Below are 23943 nucleotides of genomic sequence, written 5' to 3' on the forward strand. Positions count from 1 at the left end.
GACTAAATTGTAAACAATATACGTGTGAAAGAGGAGAATCAAAAGTTTGTGTACAGCTGTAACTTCACTTTGCTTCCTTAGTATTTTTCCAAAGGACTGAAATGTAAGGGTAATTGTAACCAACAAATCTGAGACCAACTGTAAAAGTCTGGCATGCAGTCTGTATTGCAAATGTGCCTGCACCTTGCAAGAAATGTTTATATAAATCACAGTAAATACTCACTGACGTAATTCAATAAAGCACACAAAAGCACTCTGACACAGTGTGGATTCAATCCTAAAACAACTCCTTTCTTGTACCCATTAGCTCTGCAATGATGAATTCATACAGCCTCCTGTTTGCTGCTGCTTATTAATGAAAAACATGAAATGGCATCACATAGATGAAAATCACACTGTTTTTACTGCAAGCCTATGCTAGGGAATGTCTCCCTGTTTTTAACATATATTTTCTGCTGGCCAACTTGCTGCTTCAGGAGAGTTTGCTGAACTGAAATCATTAGCCTTCATTTCATTAGATTAGAATATCTGTTTCTCTCCCATGCCTGTTTATTCCTTGGTTTGGCAAAATCCAATTTTTCAAATTGGAATTAATGCTCATAAAATGCTGCCCTCACCTCCCTGAAACTGAAATAACTTAATAGGGTTCTGACTGAAATGTTTCTGCCACAGATTACCCACTGTAACTCTGGATGACAACAGAACAGCAAGTGCAAAGGACTGCTCAGTTAAACCATAGCAAAGTCCAGACATTATCCAGTGTGTGATTATGGTGTTATTTATATGGTATAAAGTAAGGAGCATCAGGTGAAATCAAAGGTGACACAACAGAAATTGTCTGTTCATATTCAACACACACTCCAAGACCTGAAGGTGTGAGGGGACAAATGAAACTGAAAATTAGTCAGAGAAGCTTAGCGTCACAGTAACATCACAATGTCTGTGAAAACAAACCCTTATATGGAATAGTGTCTCTAAGGGAGATGGATAACAAACTAAACTAGCCAGCTTCATTTGAATGAAAATGCAAATACTTTTCTCCTGGCCATTTCTTGTGGGTGGCTCCATAGCAGTGGATATAATAAGTGCCTGCATTACAGGACCTGGTGTTTGCACAGAAAATGAAGAGTATTCCAGTGACAGACCTGTTATTGTAGAATGAGAAAAAATTCTGCATTCATATTTACAGCCTTTACACATTTTTGTAGTCCAACCAATTTAAAGACATATATAAAATGAGCATTGAATTAAGGACTTCTTTGCTCTGTCTGCTTCCTGGTAACCTGAAATACGGGGAGCAGGGCCTAAGTTTGAAAAGCTGTGTCAATACAATGCCAAAGGTTTCATTACCCTTTCTGGATTTATGTGTGTTTCTGTAAGCACCTTGTCCTGGGTTGCAGTGTATTCTATTACCGTTCTCATGAGCTGTTGAAACCAGATGGGGCAGTGTTTCCTTGCCTCCTCCCCCCAGACTATCTTTCTGTTAATGGCCCGTCAATGCCTTGCCCCATGACTCCCTCCGGACCATCTTCTGTTAATGAGCCCATCAAAACCTGGCCTCATGACTCATCATCCCATTGTGAGATGCTCCACGCAGAAGGAGGAACCAAGCATTCCATCCTGGATATAATCTGAGATTCCAAACACCACAGACACCCTTTCCACTGGATTCCCAGAGGACAGGAGCTACACAGCCACCACTGGACCTTCTGAGGAAGAGCAGACCCTTCTACAGGATCACCACTTCAACAGAACCACATCCACCACTTCAGGAGGAGTGCAGCCACCATCTTATTGGACTGCTACTGCCACCCTGACTAACAGGGTGTCAGGTTGTATCCTGACTCTGTCAGTCTGAACCAGTGTTTTCTGCCTTTTTTTTTGATTTCTCTATTGAATTGTTATTCTGACTTGGTGCCTCCCACTGGTTGGTTTTCAAACTAGTACACAGCTGATGCCTCAAGAAAAACAGGGCCAGACAGCCCTCTTTAAGTAACATCTGGTGGGAAAAAAACCCCCAAGTTTTAATCAGGTGTTCTGCTAATCTCCCTTTGTGTGACCTGAGGGTCTTGGGTGTGAGTGTTTTGGCCCATCCAGGTGCCCAGGGCATGGCACAAGAACTTGACAATGGGCACAGGGACCTGTGGCCCGGCCAGGGGACCTTACACTCAGAGACAGGGCTGGAGCCGATGACCTCCAGACTCAGACTTCAAAGGTTGGACTCGATTATGTTGGAGGTCTTTTCCATCCTGAGTGGTTCTGTGATTCTGTGACTTTCCTGCCCTTTGGCTGTAAGGGTGTAAAAGCCCAGGGTTTCCTTTGTTCGGCGTCCCTACACGGAGGCAGCAGCTCGAGCTGGGATTTTTTTCTTTAGTTATTGCATCACGATTAAATTATTTTAAGGTTCTGGTCGTCTGAGCCTCTTCCATGGGAGACCAGGCGTGACTATGAGTGTGGGGGGCTGTGCAACTGCCAAGGACGGCTCGTGGATGGTCGGACAGGGAAGTTTCCCAAGAGTAGCTGCGTGCCGACCCCAGCAGCAGCAGCAGAACGCCTACTCCGCCTCACTGCGACCCGGGGCGGAGGGTAGTGGAGCCAGCCCCGGGCTATCACGGACTCCTTGTGAAGAAACACCGGGAGAAGCAAGGCCTGTGCCCCCCGGCGAGGGGCGGTAGGAGCCCGCCGCCGGGGCCGCGCGGGGGCGGGCGGGGCGGCCCCCGGGCCGCCTCCGGGATCGATTTGTCGGCTCTCGCCAGCGGCCGCGGCGGCGATGGCAGTAGTGATGGCGCTGAGCGGAGTGCGGGTGCTGGAGCTCGCCGGGCTGGCGCCCGCGCCGCTCTGCGGGATGATCCTCGCCGACTTCGGGGCGCAGGTGGTGCGAGTCGACCGCCTGTCCCAGTCCGCCGCGGCCCCCGACGTGCAGGCCCGCGGGAAGCGCTCCTTGGCGCTCGACCTGAAGCGGCCGCAGGGCACCGCGGCGCTGAAGCGGCTGTGCGGCGGGGCGGACGTGCTCATCGAGCCCTTCCGCCACGGTGAGGGGCCGCGGCCGCCGGGGGACCGCGCCGGGGCGGCGCTGCGGCCGCGGCAGCCCGGCCTGGGCCGCGTGGGGCGGGCGAGAGGGTGAAGCTGTGGGGCCGCAGGGTGCGCTGCTGAGGGGCTCCCGCCAGTCTATGGCCTCTGCGAGACTGAGTGGGAAGCGGAGAGGGAACAGCTTTGGAGGTCTATTTCCTGTGACTGGGTGACGCGTGCTTGTGGCGGATTTGTGCAGTGCAGCGCAGCAGCCATGTGAAACCGCAGGGAAGGGCCGCGGTCAGAGCTCAGATAGGGCCGTGCCCCCGGCCGGGCTCTGGACGAGCAGGAGCCGTGGATGAGCAGGAGGGTGTCCGAGCGCAGGGGTCACACCGAGCTTGGGGCTCTGGAGTAGCAGGAGGGTGTCCGAGCCGAGGGGTTATACCGAGCTTGGAGCCCTGGATGAGTAGGAGGGTGTCCGAGCCCAGGGGTCACACCGAGCTTGGGGCTCTGGAGTAGCAGGAGGGTGTCCGAGCGCAGGGGTCACACCGAGCTTGGGGCACGAATCCTGCGTGATGTCAGGCCTGCTGATAAAGTCCAGCTCACATTTGTAAGGTTGCCATGCAGGTCGGAGTCTGAGCTTACAATTCCTCTGAAGACAACAGATCTGACGTTGTGGTTATACATTTACAAAACACATATCCCAGGGAGATGAATATAAGAGCAAGTGCTAAATAGAGTAGTATGATTCCCTTATACTGGGCCACTCTGATCCAGGATCAAAACCAGGTTGTGAACTACAGTCTTCATCTTCAAACATCGTATTTAATTTTAGGAAGTTGCTTTTCATAAACTAATAATTTCCTGCTAGTCTTAAATCTATTTCATGAAAACCTTTCTTGTGTTTTTGCAAGTACTTTATACTTTAAACATTAGGTTAAAAGTAAGGCAGATTCTTCAAATACTCAATTACGGAATTTTTCCATTTTTAAAAACTGTCTTTTAAAGAGAATTCATAGCTCATTTTTTATTTACAGTATGCATATTTACTAATTTACCACGTTTAGGGGTGCTTAACATCTGATTTTCAGTAGCAAAACTGACGCTGTTTTAACAGCCATAGACTTCTCAGGTTGACCATGCTCACTTTGTTTATAAGCCATACACAGGCACTCACCTGATGGTTATGTCAGTATCCCCCAGTGTTTCTTGAGGATGCTGTTCTATTAGGAAAAATGCCATCAAGGTCAGGTTGGACAGGGCTCTGTGGGCACGAATCTAGTTGAAGATGTCTCTGCTCAAAGCAGGGGGTTGGACTAGGTGACCTTTACAGGTTCCTTCCAGCCCAAACCTCTGTGATTCTGTGATCGTCCTTTATTGAGGAGCTAGCTGAAGTGTTTTGGGGATGTTAAAGGCAGTTTAGAAATAGAAGACTTTATCAGCTAGACATCATGTGTTATGGACAGATTGTGTGTCACAAGTAATGCCTTTCATTTGGAAAACAGGGGTTTATTATTATTATTATTGTGTTTCTTACCTTAAAATTGTTTGTTTTATTCCCCAGGAGCTAAGCAAACAAAATGAAGAAGTTAAATTCCACTTCTTCTTTGTAGCTAATCTCCTGTTTTCTAGAGGATTTTTTTTCCTTATGAAGTTTTGTTTACTTTAGTTTTATGGGCACTTGCCTTTTTTTTTTTTTCCCCCAGCTGGAAATGCAGGCAATTTTGGAAATAGATATTGGGTTTTAAGGGCCTGTAAGTGAACTAGGCAAATCTGTGACTCATCATGAGGCTGGTGGAAAACAGTGAGAAGGTGAGGGTCCTAGTGGCAGAACAGGTTTTTTTAAGGCATATGTACCATTGACCTTACAACAGTGACTTTGTGACGCCACAGGGGCTATTTGTCACCCTGTTCCCACTTGTGCATTTGAAAACCATGCACTTTGCCAAATTTCACTGCTTTCTCCTTGGCAGTAATCACTTGCCACTGCCCAGTAATTCATGCAATAGAAGTGGATCTTAATGGAATTGAAGGTGTAGTAACATTATGGATTAGTTTTCTGAAACAAGCTGGAGTAATAGATTCTGGGGTGGAACAGGCACTGAAATTATGTTTTCCTTTCCATTTCAAAATGTGTTGCCCTGCAGTGCCGTTATAGATCATAGGTCAAAGCCTGACCAAGCTACACTGAACCAATGAGAAAGTATCATTTATTTGCAATTCAAATTTCTTCTCTTCAAATCACTGTTTTAGGACAGCAGAATTAAAATTTTAACCTTGTTTTCTGTGAGTCCATGCTGATTCAATTTGTATTTCACTGATTTTTAAAAGTTACTTATTCTCTGCATTAAAAAAGAACACATTTATTTGTGTGTGGTTCCTGCAGCTCATCTATGGAATAGTGGCATGGTCCATTCCCATCAGTGAGTTAAAAGTCACAGGAACACGAGGTACTGAGAAATGCTGAGGAAATTGTATTGCAGTGAAATATGGAAGAAATGTCAAGTGATTTTAATATGGAAAATGTAAGAGATTGCTCTTTCTCTTTTCTTCTTGTTTTACAAGCCTTTGGTGGCTTTCTCTCTCAACCAGTGGTGCATGGTTTTCTTTCAGTCTTTTGGTGAAGTAAAACAGGAAAAAAAGCTGAAAAACAAAACCCTAGAGCCTAATTTGCACTTGTTTTATATTTAAATTTTTGCAGTATGTTGGTGGTTCATAATGTTCATGTTGTAATATGGATGCTGAAGTAGAATGTTCTACTTCATGAAGTGCAGTTGAGTTCTGCTGTTGTATAACTGAATCATTATGTTCTGAGTATTATTAAAATTAAATGTGAATTAGAATTCCTTGCTTTGTCTTTTTAAGGTGTCATGGAAAAACTTGGGCTTGGCCCAGAGGTCCTCCTACAGGAGAATCCCAGACTCATCTATGCTAGACTTACTGGGTTTGGCCAGACAGGAAAATATGCCAAGTCTGCAGGTCATGACATCAATTACTTGGCTTTATCAGGTAGGCTGTAAAATTTCCAGTTAAATAAAGTTTCTTTCCTCCCTTTAATCAAGACTCAAGAACTTGTTGAAAGCAGATAGCTCAAAATTTATCTGAGGTGCAGTCTGATGAATCAGCTGATCTGAAATGTCTCTGTTGGTGAAATGGGGCTTTCCTTTCACTGTGCTTTTCCCAGATGTTTTCAGTCAGCTCTGGCACTTGCTTAGCCCCTCTGTAAACTTCCTCACAAGTCAAAAACTGGTTAGAAGAAATGAGGGTGTTTTCTGCCAGGTTATTGACGTGAAGCAGTTCATTAAGAGATCCAACCAGTCAGCACAAGAAAGGAGGAAACATTTACTGGACAGGCTGTTTGTTTTGCCAGCAGCAGCGAGCTGTTACGGGCTGGATCAGCATGTCTTCCCAGGCTGTACATTGTTTTCCTTCCTTTGTGCTACTCTCTCTGAATAAAGTATCAGAATATTTATCTGAAGAGAGGATTCAACATTTTCTTCAGGGCCCCTCTCCTACAAAATGTGTATACTTTATAGTCCTGAAAGGGCTGCAGATTATTTTGCGTGCTTGAGAGCAGATATTTTGAGCAAAGAAAAACTAGGTAGCATAAGACAATTGAGCTCTTGTGCTTTTCTGCTTGTAAATATGTCTTCACTGATACCAACTGAAAGGAAGTAGGCTTCAAATAAAGTGGAAATGCTATAGTTCATTAAGGTGTTGTGGACATTATGCTGCTTTTAAGTGGTATGGTTTTACAAGTATGCAGTAGCAAACAGTAACAAAATTACCCAACTCTGGTGATGCTCATCCATGCATGGCCCTACCTCCTGCTCTTCACACTGCTTCTGTCTCTCATGCTTCTCTGAGCCTGTGAAGGAGGAGAGAAGGTGACCCAAAAGTTCTTGGCTTCCCACTGGATAAAGCAGTTCTTTTAGACCCAGGAAAGGGCTGGAGCAGAGGCAGTGCAAACCTGGTGATCTGGTATCACCTACTATGTGGAGTCATAGTGGTGTGAAATTTAATTTCTTTAGGGGTGGGTTCAGTCTTCCCTCATGTGAAATTGTTAGAGAATAGAAAAAATTAAAGACAAAATGCCTTGTTTGAAACACGTCTGACTTCTTGACATGTCAAGAGGATTCCAAAATATTAGGGTATTTTTATTTGTTATTAGTGCAGGAAGTCAGTATAGAAACAGCATGGTTCATCCCTGCCTTAGTTTGTAGTACTTTCTGGTTTACAAATAGAGTGATTTTTTTTCTCTGGAGCTGATTTAGTCAGTAGTATTTTGGTTAGATATCTTCTTAAAATAATTTTGCTTGTGATTTCACAGACCAAGATTTTCTGTTTATTAAAAGGAAATAGAACAAGGTGTTTGAGAGGTGTCATTCCTCAAAAATGAGATATCATATTCTGAGTATTTTCCTAATGAGCTTTGGCTTCCTTTAACTAAAAAATGGCTTGTGTTAGGAACTCTTGAGAAGTTAGTGCCTGTGACAACTAGTGCCTTTCTGGTGCCTGTGACAACTTCTGGACTATTAAAAGGAAGGTTTTACGTAGCAACAGGGGTTTTACTCTTGCACTACAGGATTTGGAAGTCTCTTATGCTGTGCAGTCCATTTCTTGCATGTAGGAAGAACATTAGCTAACTAAACAGTGCATCAGAAATGCAATTCTCAGGAAATTCTGCCCATGTATTCTGCAAGTCTCAGGCCGTACACATAGAGGGATGATCGCACTGCAGTTTCTTGCTTGCCCAAACGGAATCACTGTGAGGCAACTATAAAGAGTAAGGTCACAGTGAAGAGGTTGTTCAGGATTGCAGGGAAATGCTAACAAGTTCAAAGCTCTGACTGAGGTAAATTAGCTTAGCCTTTGCTCTTAATTCCTTTCATTTCTGCATAATTGCTGGCATAAACATAGGTTCCCTGTGTTTACATTGCATGCAATCAGAGATAACCTTTCTGTGCTAGTTACCTGTTCTTTTTATATGCAACCTTTTTTTCCCCCAAACATAGTTGGAGAGGGAGGGTAGGACTGAAGCAGAGTTGTCAGTGTGAGATCCTTTGTTATGATTATTATTTCATTGGTTATGTGCACCTGTACCTCTGCATTTTTACTTTAAAATATTCAAAGAAGAACAATTTACCAAAGTTGCTTTGAGACACGTTCGTAATGTCTCTTATGGGCAAGATTCAGTGCATGTAGAAAGTACTGATATAGAATTATTGCTCACAAGGTTGGGTTTTTTTATAAAATTTGATCCCTCTATAGCCAAAATACCAACGTTTATCTGTGAGACTTTTGTTAATCTCTTTACATCTTCATGTAATGTGATTCATATCACTTAATGTGATTTCGTATATTTTTATTCTTTTAAAGAGTAACTATTAGCTAAGACATAGCCAAGCAGAGATAGAAAACATTAGAAGATTGCTTTATCCCTTATTTATTTGCATAGATTGAAAAGAATGAAACTTTAATTGTAGAAATGAATGCTTATAATTAATTTTATGCTTATCCTTGCTTTGTTTTCTCTTCTGTCAGGTGTGCTGTCAAAGCTGGGTAGAAAGAATGAAAATCCTTACGCACCCGTAAACCTTCTGGCTGATTTTGCTGGTGGAGGTGTCATGTGTGCAATGGGCATTGTTATAGCCCTCTTTGAACGTGCCAGATCTGGCAAAGGGCAGGTCATTGATGCAAGTATGGTAAGTTTGGTCTCGAGGAACATGGGGTTTCTTAGGTTTGCTTGGGTTTTCTCATGCTGTAAATCTGTTAATGGGAGGACATTGGAGCTATTCATAAGGTTTAAAATTGAGATTTGGGAAAATGATCTCATAAAATGGCCATTCCTTCACATGCAAGCAGTTTTCATTAATCACTGCTGCCATAACATCCTTATGACATGGAACACGTACTGCAACCTCCCCCCTCTCCCTGCTTTTGTCCATCTGCCTTCTTCACAGAGTATTACCGCAGGCCTGGGCCCTATGTCCCGCAGCCATAGGGAGGAGGAGGAGAGAAGATCCAGCAGGCAGGAATTGTGCAGCAAGATTGATTTATTTAATTGTTTTACAAATTCTTTTATAGACTTCTTTCTTCATAGTCTAATTGGACAAAGGATCAGCCACCCCTTGGGGTGATTGGCTAAAATCCTAAAACATCCATTGTCAAAATATTTTTCTACTATACCATAAGCAAGACTTTTCAAGGTTGCAGGTGGCTTGGTTGTTTACATAATGGTACCTCTTCTGTGAGAGAGAAAAGTCTCTCACAGACTTAGAAAATAGCAAGAAAATCCTTGCTAGCAGCATTTTTGTATCTACAACAGAGTATTAGCTATATATGTTTGAGGAATAAGTGTGGTGTGTGGAGATAGGGCGTATAATAAACAATTGGCGTACTGCATAACAGCAAAAATGACAATACTGTTAAAATAAAAACTTGCATTAGCTTTATTCAAGACACATCTTCTTACAAATTTGTGACAGGGCATATCTTGCTAGAAGCACTGTTTCCTGGGATAGTTACACTGCCATGGATCATTGCCAAGAAGTCAATTTCCTTTTCAAAAAAAAACCCAATTCACTCTGTGAATGTGCTGTAAAATAAATTAAAGGCTAAATTATCTTAATAATGAATACTATGGATTTCTTTTCCATAGGAGGCTACCCACTTACACACAGCAATACTTATTTACATTTATCCTTGAAACTTATGTTATCTGCAAGCGTTGTTTCTCTCTTGTTCTCTCGTTTTTAAAGAGTATTGCAGTTAAAATCTGACTTCCCTTTGAGGCATTGTACAGTGAAGGCTAAGGTTCTGCTGTAAATATAAACTGAAAAAAAATTACATTAATTGAAACGAATCCCTTTGTTGAAGTGGTCTTGAAGAGACTAGAATAGCAAGAGATGTTGGATTTCTTGACTTCAGTAAGTTTTTGACAAATTCACATCATGTTCTCAGAAGCAGTCCATGGCATTATGGTCTAGATGAAAATTTTATGGGAACAGTGCAAAACAGGACTAGTTTTTAGTAGTTGATTGTCAAAATGAAAAACTTAACAAGTGCAGTTCTATAGGTGTTTTTTGGGTTTTTTTCTGTGTTTTCTCCAGCAAGCTGAATGATGAATGAGCAATTGTGTTTAGTAAATTTACAGATGATACACATATGTGAAGGACTGCAAGTGTGTTGGACTTGGATTAGAATTGAAAATGACCTTTTCAGAGTGGAGCAGTGACCTGAAAAAAATTGGCTGCAATTCACGGACGTTGCTGCTCTGTAGTCCTCTGTGGGCAGAAGCAATTTGCTGCACAAATGCAGTGAGAGAACAGTTGGCTAAAGTACAATCCTGGGGGTTTGTAGTAGTCACAAGCTGAACATGAGTCAACAATATCATGCTGTTACAAAACACATACATACTGTATTAGGATGTATTAACAGGAAATAGAGTCATCAAAGTTTCTGAAGCAATTATTCTAACCTATTCAATGTTTATGAAGTCTCAGGAAAATAATGTTTCTGATGCTGACCATCATATTTCAAAGATAAAAATGAAAATAATGAACATTTTCATTATTATGAAAATAATTTGAGGAAGTCCGTGTAGCACAACAAAAATTATGACTCTAAAAACATGACCTAAAAGAAGAATTTAAGGAGATTGTGTATTTGTGAAAGAAAAACCATCGAGAATTGTGACAAGTCTTCAAATATTGAAAAAGATACTTCATGTAGTTTATAGTATTACCAAATTTTCCTTATCATACTTCAGAGAATTAAAAGAATTTGTTAGAAGAAAATCAGTTAAGTCTGCTAATGTTCTAATTAAGTTTGTAGCTCATTTGGAGTGGAATGTGTTGTGGGGTTTTCTAAGCCCTTAAAAATTGTCTCTTCTAATTATTTCTTGTCTCATCATGATTGTGGGATTTACAGTTCCCTGCTGATGTGCCTGGTGACCTGTGAAGTGGATGGAATATTGTCCAGTATCACAGGATGTGCTTTACCTGGCATTTGGTCATATTCCTTATTTGTTGAATAAACTTTCAGTGACGTGGTTGATGAAGATCCTTCGTGCATCAGCAGCAGCAAAGACAATTAAATTGACTGAGTGGATAAGCCTGTTTTTACACCTAAGTTTTTTTTGTGAAAGAACGTATTTTTAAAATCACAACACTGCAGCATTTCAGCTGTTTTATTTTAACTTTTTTTTTTTTTAATAGACCCATTACTTAAGCTGTTGTACAATTATGTAGTCTGAATACGTTAATGACTCGGACACATGGTAGAATTTTCTACAGTAGAAATTGCACTGTGCAAGAAGTAGACACTGGGTCCTGCATTTCATCTGTCTTGTCTCAGAAGAATTAAGTGACTGGCCTGAATTGATTCCTGCTGGTCACTGTCTCTTCTCATTGACTCTGCAGGGATCATGGCTATCCTACAGGAGGCCAGGTAGTTGCCACGTGGAGTGGACACTGCAATGTGACACAGAAGGCACAGTTGTACCTCTGCATTCTTGCACCACACTGGTACAGAGGCATGTGAGTCAGGGCCACAGTTTGGGTTCACTACATCAGCCACAGAACCTTCTGCTGACAGTAGGCATCTGACTGAGTATAAGTCACTCTTTGTGAAAAGATAGCCGCAGGAAAGGACGCTGGTAATGATCACTTGCATAATAGTCTCATGGCAGGAACATTTAGCAGTCCAACAGAAGACTGAGGTTCTAGGTTTTTCTCAGCCTGGAGGTATTCAAAACCAAAACTCCCACATCCTAGAAGCCTTCATCAGTCACGAGGATAAAGATTAGGTTGGTGTAGATTCATTCTCACTTCTGTTTGAACTCTTTTCAGTCTACAGAAAGAACAGAAGGCTTGGGGAGCAGACGGGTCACTCAGTGGCATGGCCTCTGGATTCTTGTGCCTGCTTCAGAGACTGCAGATGTTTTTAACATGAGGGAGACATTAACTGAAACCCACAACTGTTACTATAATAATTCTGCAGTTAGACTTAAGTGGAGTCTCCCCATGTTGTTCTTATGTTGTAAAAGAGGGTGACTGCATTAGTGAGTGTGTGGTGCTATTTTTACATGCCTTTGGAGGTCTGGTGTAGATGTTAAGACACTTCATTTACTTGTCTCTGAATTGCAATGGGCCTCAGGCAGAACCTAGCTGTCCAGTTGCCCAGACAGGGATATTTCTCAAGTCTCTATACCAGTCAAGAACAGATGTGCTGTTTTATTTTAAGTGTTTCCAGGGTAAGTAGCACGTAGGTATTGTACAGGTGCTAAGAGTTTTATCAGCCCTGAAATCTAATTTTCAATTAGGGCTTATTCTGATACTTTCCCTGTCTTTTATTATCCTTACTTTCAGTACTTTTTGTGTAATATTATTTGTTCTTAATATGAGCAATGCAAGATCAGATCATTAGTAAAACAAACTTTATTTTAATATCCTTGCAATAATTTTGCCGATACATAGATGAAGGTATACAGTATTTTCTCATATGAAAGTACTTTAATTGACTTTGACAGTGAGGACAGAGGTATTCCTGTCCTTGAAGCAGTACTAGGAAAGAGCCCAAGTAACACACATTAAATTAAGAAGCCTTCTTGACTGCATACTTCAGCAATTTGCATGTTTTAAATTCTTGCTTAGAAAGGTATAAACTAATAGATCTTCCTACATGAATATTTAGTAGCCTTTTGTTTTGGTATGGTATCTGTGCTTGTCTATATAGACAATATTAGGTTAGTTTCACACAGCTGAAAATGCATGAATCAAGTGATACTCAGAATAATACAGCTCAGATTTTAATCTGTTCTACTGGAATGTTTGTGGCCATACACTGTTAACTGGATTATCTTCACTTACAGTACTTTCAATACAGTTGAAAAAAAATTAATTGTGCTGATGAGCAAAACTAGGATGTGATTTTGCTTGAAAGACTGGTACAACCTTGATAATTATTGAAAGCCTGAACAAATTTTCATCTGGTTGTACTCCACATAGACAAAATTTTGAGGAGCAAGTTGAAATGGGATTAATCATGTTTTCTAGGGCTGTATTCATTAGACCCTTGACTATGTAGAGATTACTTTGCTCTGGGTATATAGCTGCCAGTGATCACAGTGGGAGAATAGTTTTTTTTTAACTTAGTGTTGGAGATTTGATTTGATTTCCTTCAATTTTTCTTCTAAAAATAGCAGTCTTCCTGTAATCAGTATATTTACAGAAGATAAAAATTTGGTATTTATAGGACTGGTACAGGCATCTTGTTTTCCAGAGGTTTGGAAGACATTGAGCTGTCAGATGCTTTATGTTGTATAGAGCCAAGGAGCTTGTCCCATCCCTTGAAATTACTCACTCATTGTGAATGTCTAATGACTCTAAACTTGCTAAATGAGGAAACTATGTGCATTGAAAGTACATTGTCCGTCTGAAGCTGCCTTACTACATTTATGCTCTTTCTTAGTCTCTAATTCTAGATGATTTCACAAGTGCAGTATAAACAGTAATGGAAAATTTAAGAAATGAAACTGCTTACCAGAGATTCTGTCATTAAATATCTTAGCAAAGGGCAGAACTGGTAGTAGTTTTTGTTGGTTTTTTTATACAGAATTTAGGTAACATGCCAACTAATTTACTGGAGCTTTTATGGTTTTTTTTTCTCTAAATCTTCAAGGTAGAAGGAGTAGCATACCTAAGTTCTTTTCTGTGGAAATCACAAAATTTGGGATTGTGGAGCCAACCTCGAGGTGAAAACCTGCTAGATAGCGGTGCACCTTTTTATGAAACCTATAGGACCTCTGATGGAAAATTCATGGCTGTTGGTGCCCTTGAGCCTCAATTCTATAACCAGTTAATAAAAGGTGAGTAGGTTGGAGCAGTTTTTTCGTAACAGCAAAGCATGATTGAGTGCATTCTTTAATAGTTGGTTTTGATTCATGATACGTGGTTATGTGATTTCTTTGTGAAAGCCAAACACTTCCTGAAGCTAGTTGGATGGTTGTGTAGCTGTTTAATTGACTTTCTTTTTCTAGCAATTAATTAATTTCCTATTCACCCTCAGCAACTACACTTAAATTGCAAGTTTTCTTTTGGAGTTACTGTAATGGTAGTCTGTGATGTGACTGGAGCACTGAACAACTTTTCTGGAAATCACTTTTTTCAAATGATTGTGAATCTACTTTAAAAATGAGACCTAATTCTTTGATATTGCAAATAGAATTTCAGGCAATTTTGGTTATTTGTACTATAATTAGAAAAAACAAACCTTTTTAAATTGTTTCTGGAAGGAATGATGACTGGAAGTAATTAATAGTATTTCTTGATAGAAAAAAAATTTGTGGAAGCAAATTCTGCTTTAGTAATTAATTTCCACCACACAATTTCAGAGCGCTTTTGGTGTTTGGCTCTGGATATAATATTTATATTTGACTAAGACTCTTTAAGTATTACTATAAATCACGATTTATCTCTTCGAGAAATTAGAATGGTTTATGCAAAATATTTAACTGTATGAAATAAAACCAGAAATTTTCAGGTGCATCTTTACCTCTGAACTAGTTGTGTGCTTCAAGCTTTTTATAAGATGGGCTCTTAACTTCTTACTGGTTATTTAATTTAAATTTTTTTTCTATTGTGCTTCTTCAGTAGTTTGCCATGTTTTCCATACAGAATTTATGAAAACATAAAAAATTCATTAAATAATTTTGTATTTATTCTTTTCTTCATTGTACAGAATATGAAGGCTATAAGAAGTTCTCAATTTAATTTTAGTTTTGCTTAATGAGTTGAAGGAATGTCAACAAAGGATTCCTAAAGTGGATATACCCAGTGTTACGTGAAGCACTTTTGTCCATGGGTGACTCCCATGGGGCCAGTCTTTGCTCAGTGAGTGTGTCAGGGGAGTCGTTCCTTACTCTTGCCCAGTCTCTTTCCCACTGATTATTCCTTGAGTTGTGGCATTTTTTGAATTGTATCCTTGCTACAATTTGTACTGGTTTTGGCTGGGATAGAGCTGAATGTCTTCACGTTAGTTTGCGTGGGGCTGTGATTTGGATTTGTGCTGGAAGCAGTGCTGGTAACACAGGGATGTTTCAGTTATTGGTGAGCAGCGCTTGCACAGCACTTGAGGACTTTTCTTCTCCTTACCCCACTCCACCAGCGAGAAGGCTGGAGGTGCACAAGAAATGGGAGGGGATCACAGCCAGGGCAACTGGCTCAGCTGACTACAGGGACGTTCTGTACCACAGGACACTGTGCTCAGCAGTAAAACTGGAGGGGAAATTGGTGGGTGGTCACTGTTCAGGGACACGCTAGGCATAGGGCAGTTGACTGTGAGCAATTGTTTTCATCTGCATCTCGTGTTTTTCTTGTGTTACGGGGTTGTAAGGTGGGGCATGCCTTCAGTGAGCAGGATCCCAAAGAGAGGGCTTGTTCTTTATGCTTTGGCTTTGTTTTCTTGCAGCCTGTGGTGCTCCCCAAGATCTTGCCCAGCTGTAGCTGTGAATGGCTGCTTCTCTTGTAGCTTAACAAAGGCCATGTAATTGTGTGGAATATCTAAATTGATACATGCTGCTACATTAAATACATGAGGAAGGCTCTTGGACTCAGGGACATGTCCAGCATTATGTTGGACAGACCAGATGTCAAGTTTGGAAATGCCATGTTCTTGGCTGAAGAAGATGGTACTTTTTGTCTCTAATTGTCCTAAGAGTAACTTGTTTGTGAACTGCGGTTGTAAGCAACTTGATCTTGAAAAAGATCATTCCACATTGATTATTTGCAGTTCTTTGAAATGTTTTTTTTGTCCGATCCCCTGAGATTTTCTTGCTTGTGTGGGAGCTGGAAAACAAAAGTAAATATAAAACTCTATCAAAGTAAAATGCAAGCCCTTGCTCTGGGAGTTAGGTAATTTGGAATTCCTAAAATAATTTCAGGGAGAATGCTTATATTAAATACAAAGCAAATGAGAAAAAAATAAAGCTGCATACTCAAATACCTGTATGTTTGGCTTAAGTGACCAAACACTGGCCTGCAGTATTTTATTCTTTGGAGACTAAGTTGAATCACACTTAAGCTACAGGACTGGGATAGATTCGGTACTTGTTCAAAAACCCCCCAAAATTCTGCAATGGTGTCTGGCTCTGTTTGTGACTCTTTTTCTCAGTGAACTTTCTCTGGACAGTCCTGCCTTGTATTGATCATTGTTATGGGGCAAGACTTGGGCTTTTTTCTCTCAGCCAGGTTATCTACAGAGAAGCCTCTGATGTATGAAACCAGTGGCCAGGTGATAAAACATGGTCACTGATGGTCTCTGTCTTCTTTAGATAACTCTTTACTGAGGAAGATGCTAAAATTCTGCTTTTCTTTTAGTAGTTTCTGAGAAATTTAGAGCATATAGTTAGAGCAGCAGCTCTGAATTCTTCTGCTTATGCTGTAGCACCCAAATTGGACAACTTTATTTTCGTATTTGAAAGTATTCCTTGTGCTTACAATGCAGAGAAGTTGCTTGATTTTAACAGCTGAAGTTTCAAACATAGTTATTCCAGCAATGAAGAACTGGTGTGTATCCACTTCTAAGTAGAGAATAACTGCAATCGTTGTTGCATATGTTTCAGTCTGTTTCTGCCATATTTAAAAAATCCAGCAAACGTACTTCAGTCTTTGAGGAAATTTTGCCTTTTGCCTTTAATCGTATCACCACTTTTTCTTGTGTACACTCGGTGCATTTTCTTTGTTTGTTTTGTAAAAGTGTAGTGTTTAAAGTAAATGACCAAACTCAAAATTTTCTCCCAGTATTGAATTTAAGGTAACTGGTCTTCTGTCATTGTGTTTAAGGTGCATATCGTGATCTGTTCAGATTTTCACATAGGAAATATTTATTCCTTTCAGTACTGGGGTTTCAATCTTTCTGAAGCAATAGTGCACAAAATTAGAACAGCAGAACCTTCTTGTGACTTAGGGATTATTTCCTTTCTGGGATACCTATTGCAGAAATTAAGTTCAGAATTTAAGCCTTTAAATATTGTAGGGAAGAAAAAGGTGCCTTTGAGAACTGTACTGCTCTTTCACAAACCTGAGGAGCTTTGACTTAGGCTGAGTTGTCTGTTCCAGGCATTGACTCCAGCTTTGATGTGGGTTTAAAATGGTATGTTCCAGTTGCAATTTCCATAATTTCATTTCATTCCTTTTGTCTATATATCTGGTCAGCTCTGCTGGTGAAGAATTTGGTGCTGTTCCAGATAAAATATATTCAAAAACCACTTGATGGCTCTCTGTCCGTATTCAGAGGGTAGATTACTTTTGCCACTACTGTAGAATGAGAGCACAAGGATTCGGGTGTTGCAGATCCAGCTGGAGATTTAAAGACTGCAGAATTGAGAAAGCAGTGTGATTTCTGAACCATTTGTCCCTGCTCACAGAATTCTGCTTAGCCAAAGCAGAACTGATTTCCTTTTCATTTTGGTTCACTTCAGTGTTTCCCTGCAGAGTTCCTGCAGGAACCCAGTGCTGGACCCAACTGCAATGACATGGTGAGGAACGTTCTTAAGGAGTCTGCAGAGGGAAACTAAATTTAAGAAAATAGAGCATATTAGTTTGAGAAGATTGTTGGCTTTGTAGATTGTGCTCTGCAGGGAAAATTAAGTTTATGCTTGCCAGAAAATCATTAATTAAATAAATAAAGGCTTTGTGAGAAACTGAAGCTATGTAAAATAGATGCAGTAGAGAAGTATTTTGGGTTCACTGTTGATTGCTTGCTATTAACAAGCAAGCTGTAGTCCTTTTGCAGGTGTTAATTTTATTACTACAAAAATCAGACAATAAATAGCTAAAACATCTTATGAAAAATCTGTTGTAAGAAACATTTGCTACTAATGTTAAGCCTTAATCTTTTGACAGAAAGAGACAGAATGTCTTTGAACTGACCTGTGAATTGCTTCTGCAGGTTTGTTTTGTTTTTTAGCAGTAGGTGCTTAGTATGGCTGCAGCCAGGCTACAGGGGGCATGAAAAACATAGTAAATACTGTGGAAGAGATGAGAGTAAAGGTTTGATTCTGAGTTATGTGGTGTAAAGTCAGTTACACAGGGTGAACTTAGTGTCCACTTACATTGATGTGGAAAACACTGACAGTCACTAAAGTCCTGAACTTCAAAGTGTAGCCTGCTGAATGTGCAGCTCTGGCAGATGTGCTGGCTCCTGAGAGATGAGGAGTACTGCTTCAGTACTCCTATACTGTATGACTTCAGTTTACAAAGAGAAGGAAAAAATTAGGAAGCAATTAAAAAACATCATTATAAAGGATTTCCACAGGGCTCTCCATTTTGTGATTGTGAAGTATTGTGGACTGTATTAAAAATCTGCTGGTAAACTGAATGCAATATCACATTGTTATTGAGACATGTAACATGGAGAAACAGTTTCCTCATTATGTTGTAGACTCAGTTATACATAATGTTATGTTTTATTTTAATTTACTTATTATGATAAGGCTTAAATATTGTACAAATACTGTAGAGGGCCAGGCTCTTGCTGCGTCAAAACATTTGCAATTATGGTAATTAAGCATGTCAACTTGGAGTACAGCTATAGATGCATTTGCAATGAGGCCTGGTAGTACTGTGGGCCTGATCAACCATTTGCTGAACTGTCACTTTCTAAAAAATTATTTGGTTGCAGGAACGTTGAGCAGAGAAAACACTTTACATAGTTAGTTTAATGAAAATTCACTACTCTCTTGGAATATTCTGAAATTCAATTCCCTCTCACAGTGAGAACAAGTTTTATTTAGTCAGAAAAAGCACAATGGCATTCACCTTACAGCTGTTGTTTGGGCCACTATTAAGGTTTCCCATACTAGCTGATTTTATTCAGTCATGTTATTACAACATAATTTCAAAACTACTCTGCTATGACCATACATGTTTGAAAAGAAAATTAGCAAGTTCAACCAAGAAAATCCTGAACAAAACTCTGCTTTTAAAATAGTATGACTGAAGTAATATAAAAAACTGTTTCAATTTCTAACATACCAAAGCAGCTTCACTGATTTATCTAGTGAATTTTGCTGGTTTCTTTCTCTTGAAATAGGTACCTGATTTTACTAGAGTTTCTCTAAGAAGTTCTGTAGCAATAGAGATTTCAGTTTGCTGCATCAATAAATGATATATTTGGGGATATATGTCAATAAAGCTGTAGTATTTGAAGGACATTTAAAGCTATATCATTATAGGGAGACAATTTTTCGTTGTTCAAAAATAATTTCAAAGCTGTACTAGAGTAGATTGACTGGGCTTTTCCATACAAAAAAATCCTAGATGAAACTTTGAACAAAAAACTTGGAACTAAGTTGTGATTGCTTTATAAGATATTCTGTGCAAAAGATACTTTGGTTATGATTATGTTGAATGAAGTCTGTCCTCCTGTGGTATCCCATACGATTCTGTGCCATGTAATAGTTTCCTTGTTGAGTCAGTCACTCCTGCTCTGATACTGCTCATCTGCACCACAAATGGTGAGCACAAGCTGGAAAATGAGGAGCTGTAGTGCTTAAATGTTCATGCTATTTAAAGTTGAAGTCTTCAGTGGTAAGCAGAAAATGATCATGTAATATTAAATTCCAGGTTCTGCATATTGTTCTAGTTTGCCAGAGTGTGTGCAGTGAGGCTCAGCCAACTTCCCATCTGCCACGATCATCAAAAATAACTGTAATGGGATAATGGTAGAGCTCTGCTCATGTTGGACTGGCTGCTAGAAACCAAGCCATAGTTTTTCATAAGAAAACAAGTACTGTGTAACGAAGTTTCCACTTGACAAGATTTCATACATTGAGTCAGAAGCTCAGGTAGTGTGTTTTTACTTAGCTGTACATATTGTGGAAGGTAAATTTGTCTCAGCTCATAGTTCATAAGTAAACTGTACTGCACTGTTTGTGGTATTCTAGTGGAATACTTTGAAAATCAATAATAAAATTAATTTTGAAAATATTTCTAGCTTTTATTTAATCATGATGTTCAAGCAGTATGAGTTATCTTCAGCTGATCTCTTTTAGGATGACATGAATGGTTATGGACACCAGAGTGTAAATTCAGTGATTTAAGGTGCACATGGCTTGGTAAAACCGTAAGGACTGATGTTTACCTTATAGTATCATTTATCCTAGCATCCACAGGCATTTCTAATAAGATGTGAAAATACTTATTTAGTCTTTGACTGTGATGAATTTCTCCTGAAAGTGAACAACTGCAAGGCTGTGTTTTTGAGTCTGGAGATTGGCAATTTCTGTGTGTTTTCCTATGAAGTACCAAAGTACAATTTCAAAGCATGTATTCATTTCCAAAACTACTGTTTAAGAATCTTGTGATCAACAGTGAAATTCTTAAATACTGTGTTATACTGGGGGAATCTCTGGGCTCCAAGAAGTGCATATTGTGCAGATTATGAACGGAAGAAAGGACTTAAGGAGCAGAAGAATAGGCATTATCTCCCTTTCTTCTCCCTGTATGTTTCAGCAGCAATATGTCTACCCCACTCAGTGATAATGAAGTCGTAAAAAGACAAGATAGGTGTTTCCTGCCTATGTACAGCTAAAGACAAGAGGAGGTCTGTGTGAATTCTGCCTGCAAACAGTCCTTTATTACTCAAGGCGGTTAACAGTTAGTCTAATTACCAATCTAATACCAGATAACCAAAAATACAACAAAGAATGCTGAAAATTCAGTTTTGCAGAGCTCTACATTTTCTCTGCCTTTCACAGGTTTTCTAAGAAGCTCCCTTTTTTTGTTACTTGTGAAGTATTATGATGATAGTTGTTCCCTAGTCTTCCTGATTTCTCAAAGTCTTTCTTAACCCTGCTTTTTCTGAATTTCTTCTCCTTCAATGTATCACTTCTGATTCCTATTTGGTCTCATATACTCTGCTTATACCCCTGTACTATCTCCATTTTGAAGGTGTCGTTCAATTGCCTTTTCTCTTTCTTGTTTTTTACCTCCTTTTTGAGATAATCTCTACAAGAAGTCATAGAAATTCTTGCATCTCCTTGAAGTAGGAGAATGAGAGTAGAGACTGCAGAGAGCAAAATCCATGAGAACAGAAAGATACAGGAAACTGGCAGTGCAGCAGAGATGTAAGCTCCCCAGTAGGAAGGGATGTGGTGCTTAGTTCAGGGATAGACCTAGGACTTGCTTAGCACAGGAAATTTTCTTTACAAGCCCTGTGTGCCCATGCTTTGCTCTCGTGTCTCAGAAGAGATGTGCTTATTGCATATCTGGGTGTCCTTGCGACTAAGATGGAAAGCAGAGTTATTGAGCAGTTAGGGAGTGAAAGGGCTGTGGGAATTGCAGTCTGGTAGGTGTGCTGGAGCAGCGGGAGCAGGAGATACTGCTGCAGCCTGTTCGGAGAGTGAAGTGAAGAAGCAGGTCAGTCAGCCTCCAGGCACCTACAGCTGAGCTGCCATATGCACATTGAGCTGGGCACATCCATCCACACCATCTCATCTGTGGCATAGAAATAACCCCATCATGTTGAACTTCAAACAGTGTAGCCTGCTGAATGTGCAGCTCTGGCAGATGTGCTGGCTCCTGAGAGATGAGTGTATTGCTGTAGTCCAGGACGCATTCAGCAGATTTCTGTGTTGCTACTGCCGGTAGAGAATATGATACCTATTATAGAAGCTGTTCTCAGGACATTGCTACATCTAGGCAGCTGCTGCTTCTGTGAAGTGTTTATACAAATGAGTGTTTATTATATGTACTTACTTAAAAGGCTGTAGCTGATGCAGTTTAGTCTAATTGCAAGTATCATAGAGCATTTTATTCCTCTGCTCCCTGCCTTGCACAGATACCCAAGTAAAGTACAAAGTGACTTTAGTATTGCCTTCAAAGTAGTATCTTCTTGAGGAATATACTTAGTTGTGGGAAGCACTTAGTAATTTATCTAAGCCACACTATAGTTAAACTTTGCTTTTCTCCTTTCAGGTCTTGGGCTAAATTTAGATGAACTCCCCGCTCAGATGAGTTTCTCCAACTGGCCTGAAATGAAGAAAAAATTTGCATCCATATTTGCACAGAAGACAAAGGCTGAGTGGTGCAGCATATTTGATAGCACTGATGCCTGTGTGACCCCTGTTTTATCCTTCGATGATGTTGCCTCACATCAGCATAACAAAGAAAGAAGTTCTTTTATCAAAAATGATCAGGGAGAGATAAGTCCTAGACCTGCTCCTGTTCTATCAAGGACTCCTGCTGTTCCATCATGTAAAAGAGATCCTTTTATAGGAGAACACACAGAGGAGATACTTCTAGAATATGGGTTTACTAAGCAAGAGATTGCTAAACTTTATTCTGATAAAGCAATAGAATTCAAGAAGCCAAAAGCTAATTTATAATCTCTTGACTATGCATATCAGATAAATTTCAGGCTGATACAGTAAGCTTTTATGCTTTAAAATTGAATTATCTGACAAATAAATGTTTGCATAATATTGCTTTTAAATAATATCTATTTTTTAAATTATTGACAAATTTAATTTGAAGACAGTGGTACTTAAGTACTTGTGTACCTGGATGATCTGCTGGCTAGAATGATACTGTAATTGTGTTCTGAAGATCAAGACAGTTTGCTTGGTAAGCACCTGTAAGTTCTCAGAATGTTTGTTTAAATATTGTATCCTGTAGTTTGATTCTTTTAATTTTTGGTTATACCACTGGTTGTTAGTACCTGTTGTAATTACCTGAAAGCAGTTCTTTTAATAAAATATAGTTATATTCTTTCTAAATGAGTGATTGTGTTGTTTATTCATGAATTAGGAGGGTTTTTTTCCTCTATTCTATCATACTCGTTAATTTGCTTTATCATGCCAAAACTATGGTCTAACTAATACTATTCTCTTATGTGCTGCTGCAGAGCTATTATCTCAAGGTTAATCTATTTAACAGCCTGGATACATTTTCTCAATGCAGTCTCCTGATTATATTACATTTAGAATATCAGCTTGGCTAGAAACTAAATTCAGAATTAATTTTTTTTTGTTTTTAAAATACCTGCCAACTAATAAACCTTTCATCTCCTTATGGAAAAATGGTAGGCAACTTTGCTGCACAGGTTTTAAACAATGGTTATTGCATGTCTGTTTTCATTTCCTTCAAACTTAAGCTGTCAATTGAAACCATCTCTTTCAAGGCAAAAGAAAATCTGCTTTTAAAAAGAATTAGTTATATGGCATTAATACAGTATTCTGTAGTCCAGTGTGTGAGGAATTATGACATGAAGGCTTGGGGTTTTTTGATAATTTTGTCTATGTTTCGCTGAAGATTGGTTTGTTGGTTACAAAGGCTTCCAAAGCTGAGGTGTACTTTAGCTCATTTTACATGTGTCATGGCAAAAATGTCAACATTATTACCATAAAAAAACCTTTTACATTCTACTACATAAATACTTGCCTGGAAGCATGAGTTATCTGGTACGTCCTGGCAAGTTGTCTAAACCATCGGCAAAAGCACCTTAAGTTTCCAGCTGATCATCAGTCTAGTGTAAGTTACTGAATATTATACACTGTTACCAGAGGATTTGACAATTTTCTTAGTCCCAGATGTATCTGATTGTGTTGGAGAAAAATCAGCGTTGTCAAATGTTATTTCCATTGTACAAAAGTTTTGAAACTGAAATTACTGACATCAATTTAAAACCTCATGTTGCTTCAGTGTAGGTTGGATCAGCTGCCTCACTCAGGTGCCCAATCCTGAAAGCTACAGTTTGAGTAATGTCGCTACAGGTTTTCCTTAAGGCCTTCCCCTGGCAGGTAAGACTGTTTAAAAAACCCATGTCTAAGTGATCCTAATATCCGTTGTTTTCAGAAACCAAGAAAATAATCAATTCTTTTGAGGGCAGTACACAGCAGATACAAAATAGTACTTATCAGTTGCTGATTGA

General features: G+C 39.6%; 1 protein-coding gene across 2 annotated transcripts; it reads left to right on the forward strand.

The window, feature by feature from the left end:
* Positions 1 to 2731: 2731 nt before the first annotated feature.
* AMACR (alpha-methylacyl-CoA racemase) lies at positions 2732 to 22792 on the forward strand. Of its 2 annotated transcripts, none has more exons than XM_048292205.1 (5): positions 2732 to 3032; positions 5875 to 6018; positions 8554 to 8714; positions 13693 to 13879; positions 21990 to 22792. In XM_048292205.1, exons 1-5 carry the CDS (start codon positions 2771 to 2773, stop codon positions 22397 to 22399), a joined length of 1164 nt encoding a protein of 387 aa, XP_048148162.1. In that variant the 5' UTR covers positions 2732 to 2770; the 3' UTR covers positions 22400 to 22792. The 2 variants fall into 2 exon arrangements, with proteins under 2 accessions (XP_048148162.1, XP_048148163.1); XM_048292206.1 differs by lacking the exon at positions 2732 to 3032 and adding an exon at positions 3156 to 3219.
* Positions 22793 to 23943: the final 1151 nt, after the last annotated feature.

The sequence above is a fragment of the Corvus hawaiiensis genome, chromosome Z (assembly GCF_020740725.1).
Source record: "Corvus hawaiiensis isolate bCorHaw1 chromosome Z, bCorHaw1.pri.cur, whole genome shotgun sequence".
Classification (NCBI taxonomy): Eukaryota; Metazoa; Chordata; class Aves; order Passeriformes; family Corvidae; genus Corvus; species Corvus hawaiiensis.

Excerpts from the sequence above, each read along its gene's own strand:
- AMACR (XM_048292205.1), top strand. The coding sequence starts at position 2,771 with ATGGCAGTAGTGATGGCGCTGAGCGGAGTGCGGGTGCTGGAGCTCGCC. Across the intron at positions 3,033-5,874 it reads CATCGAGCCCTTCCGCCACG|GTGTCATGGAAAAACTTGGG; the intron begins GTGAGGGGCCGC and ends TGTCTTTTTAAG. Across the intron at positions 13,880-21,989 it reads CTATAACCAGTTAATAAAAG|GTCTTGGGCTAAATTTAGAT; the intron begins GTGAGTAGGTTG and ends TTCTCCTTTCAG.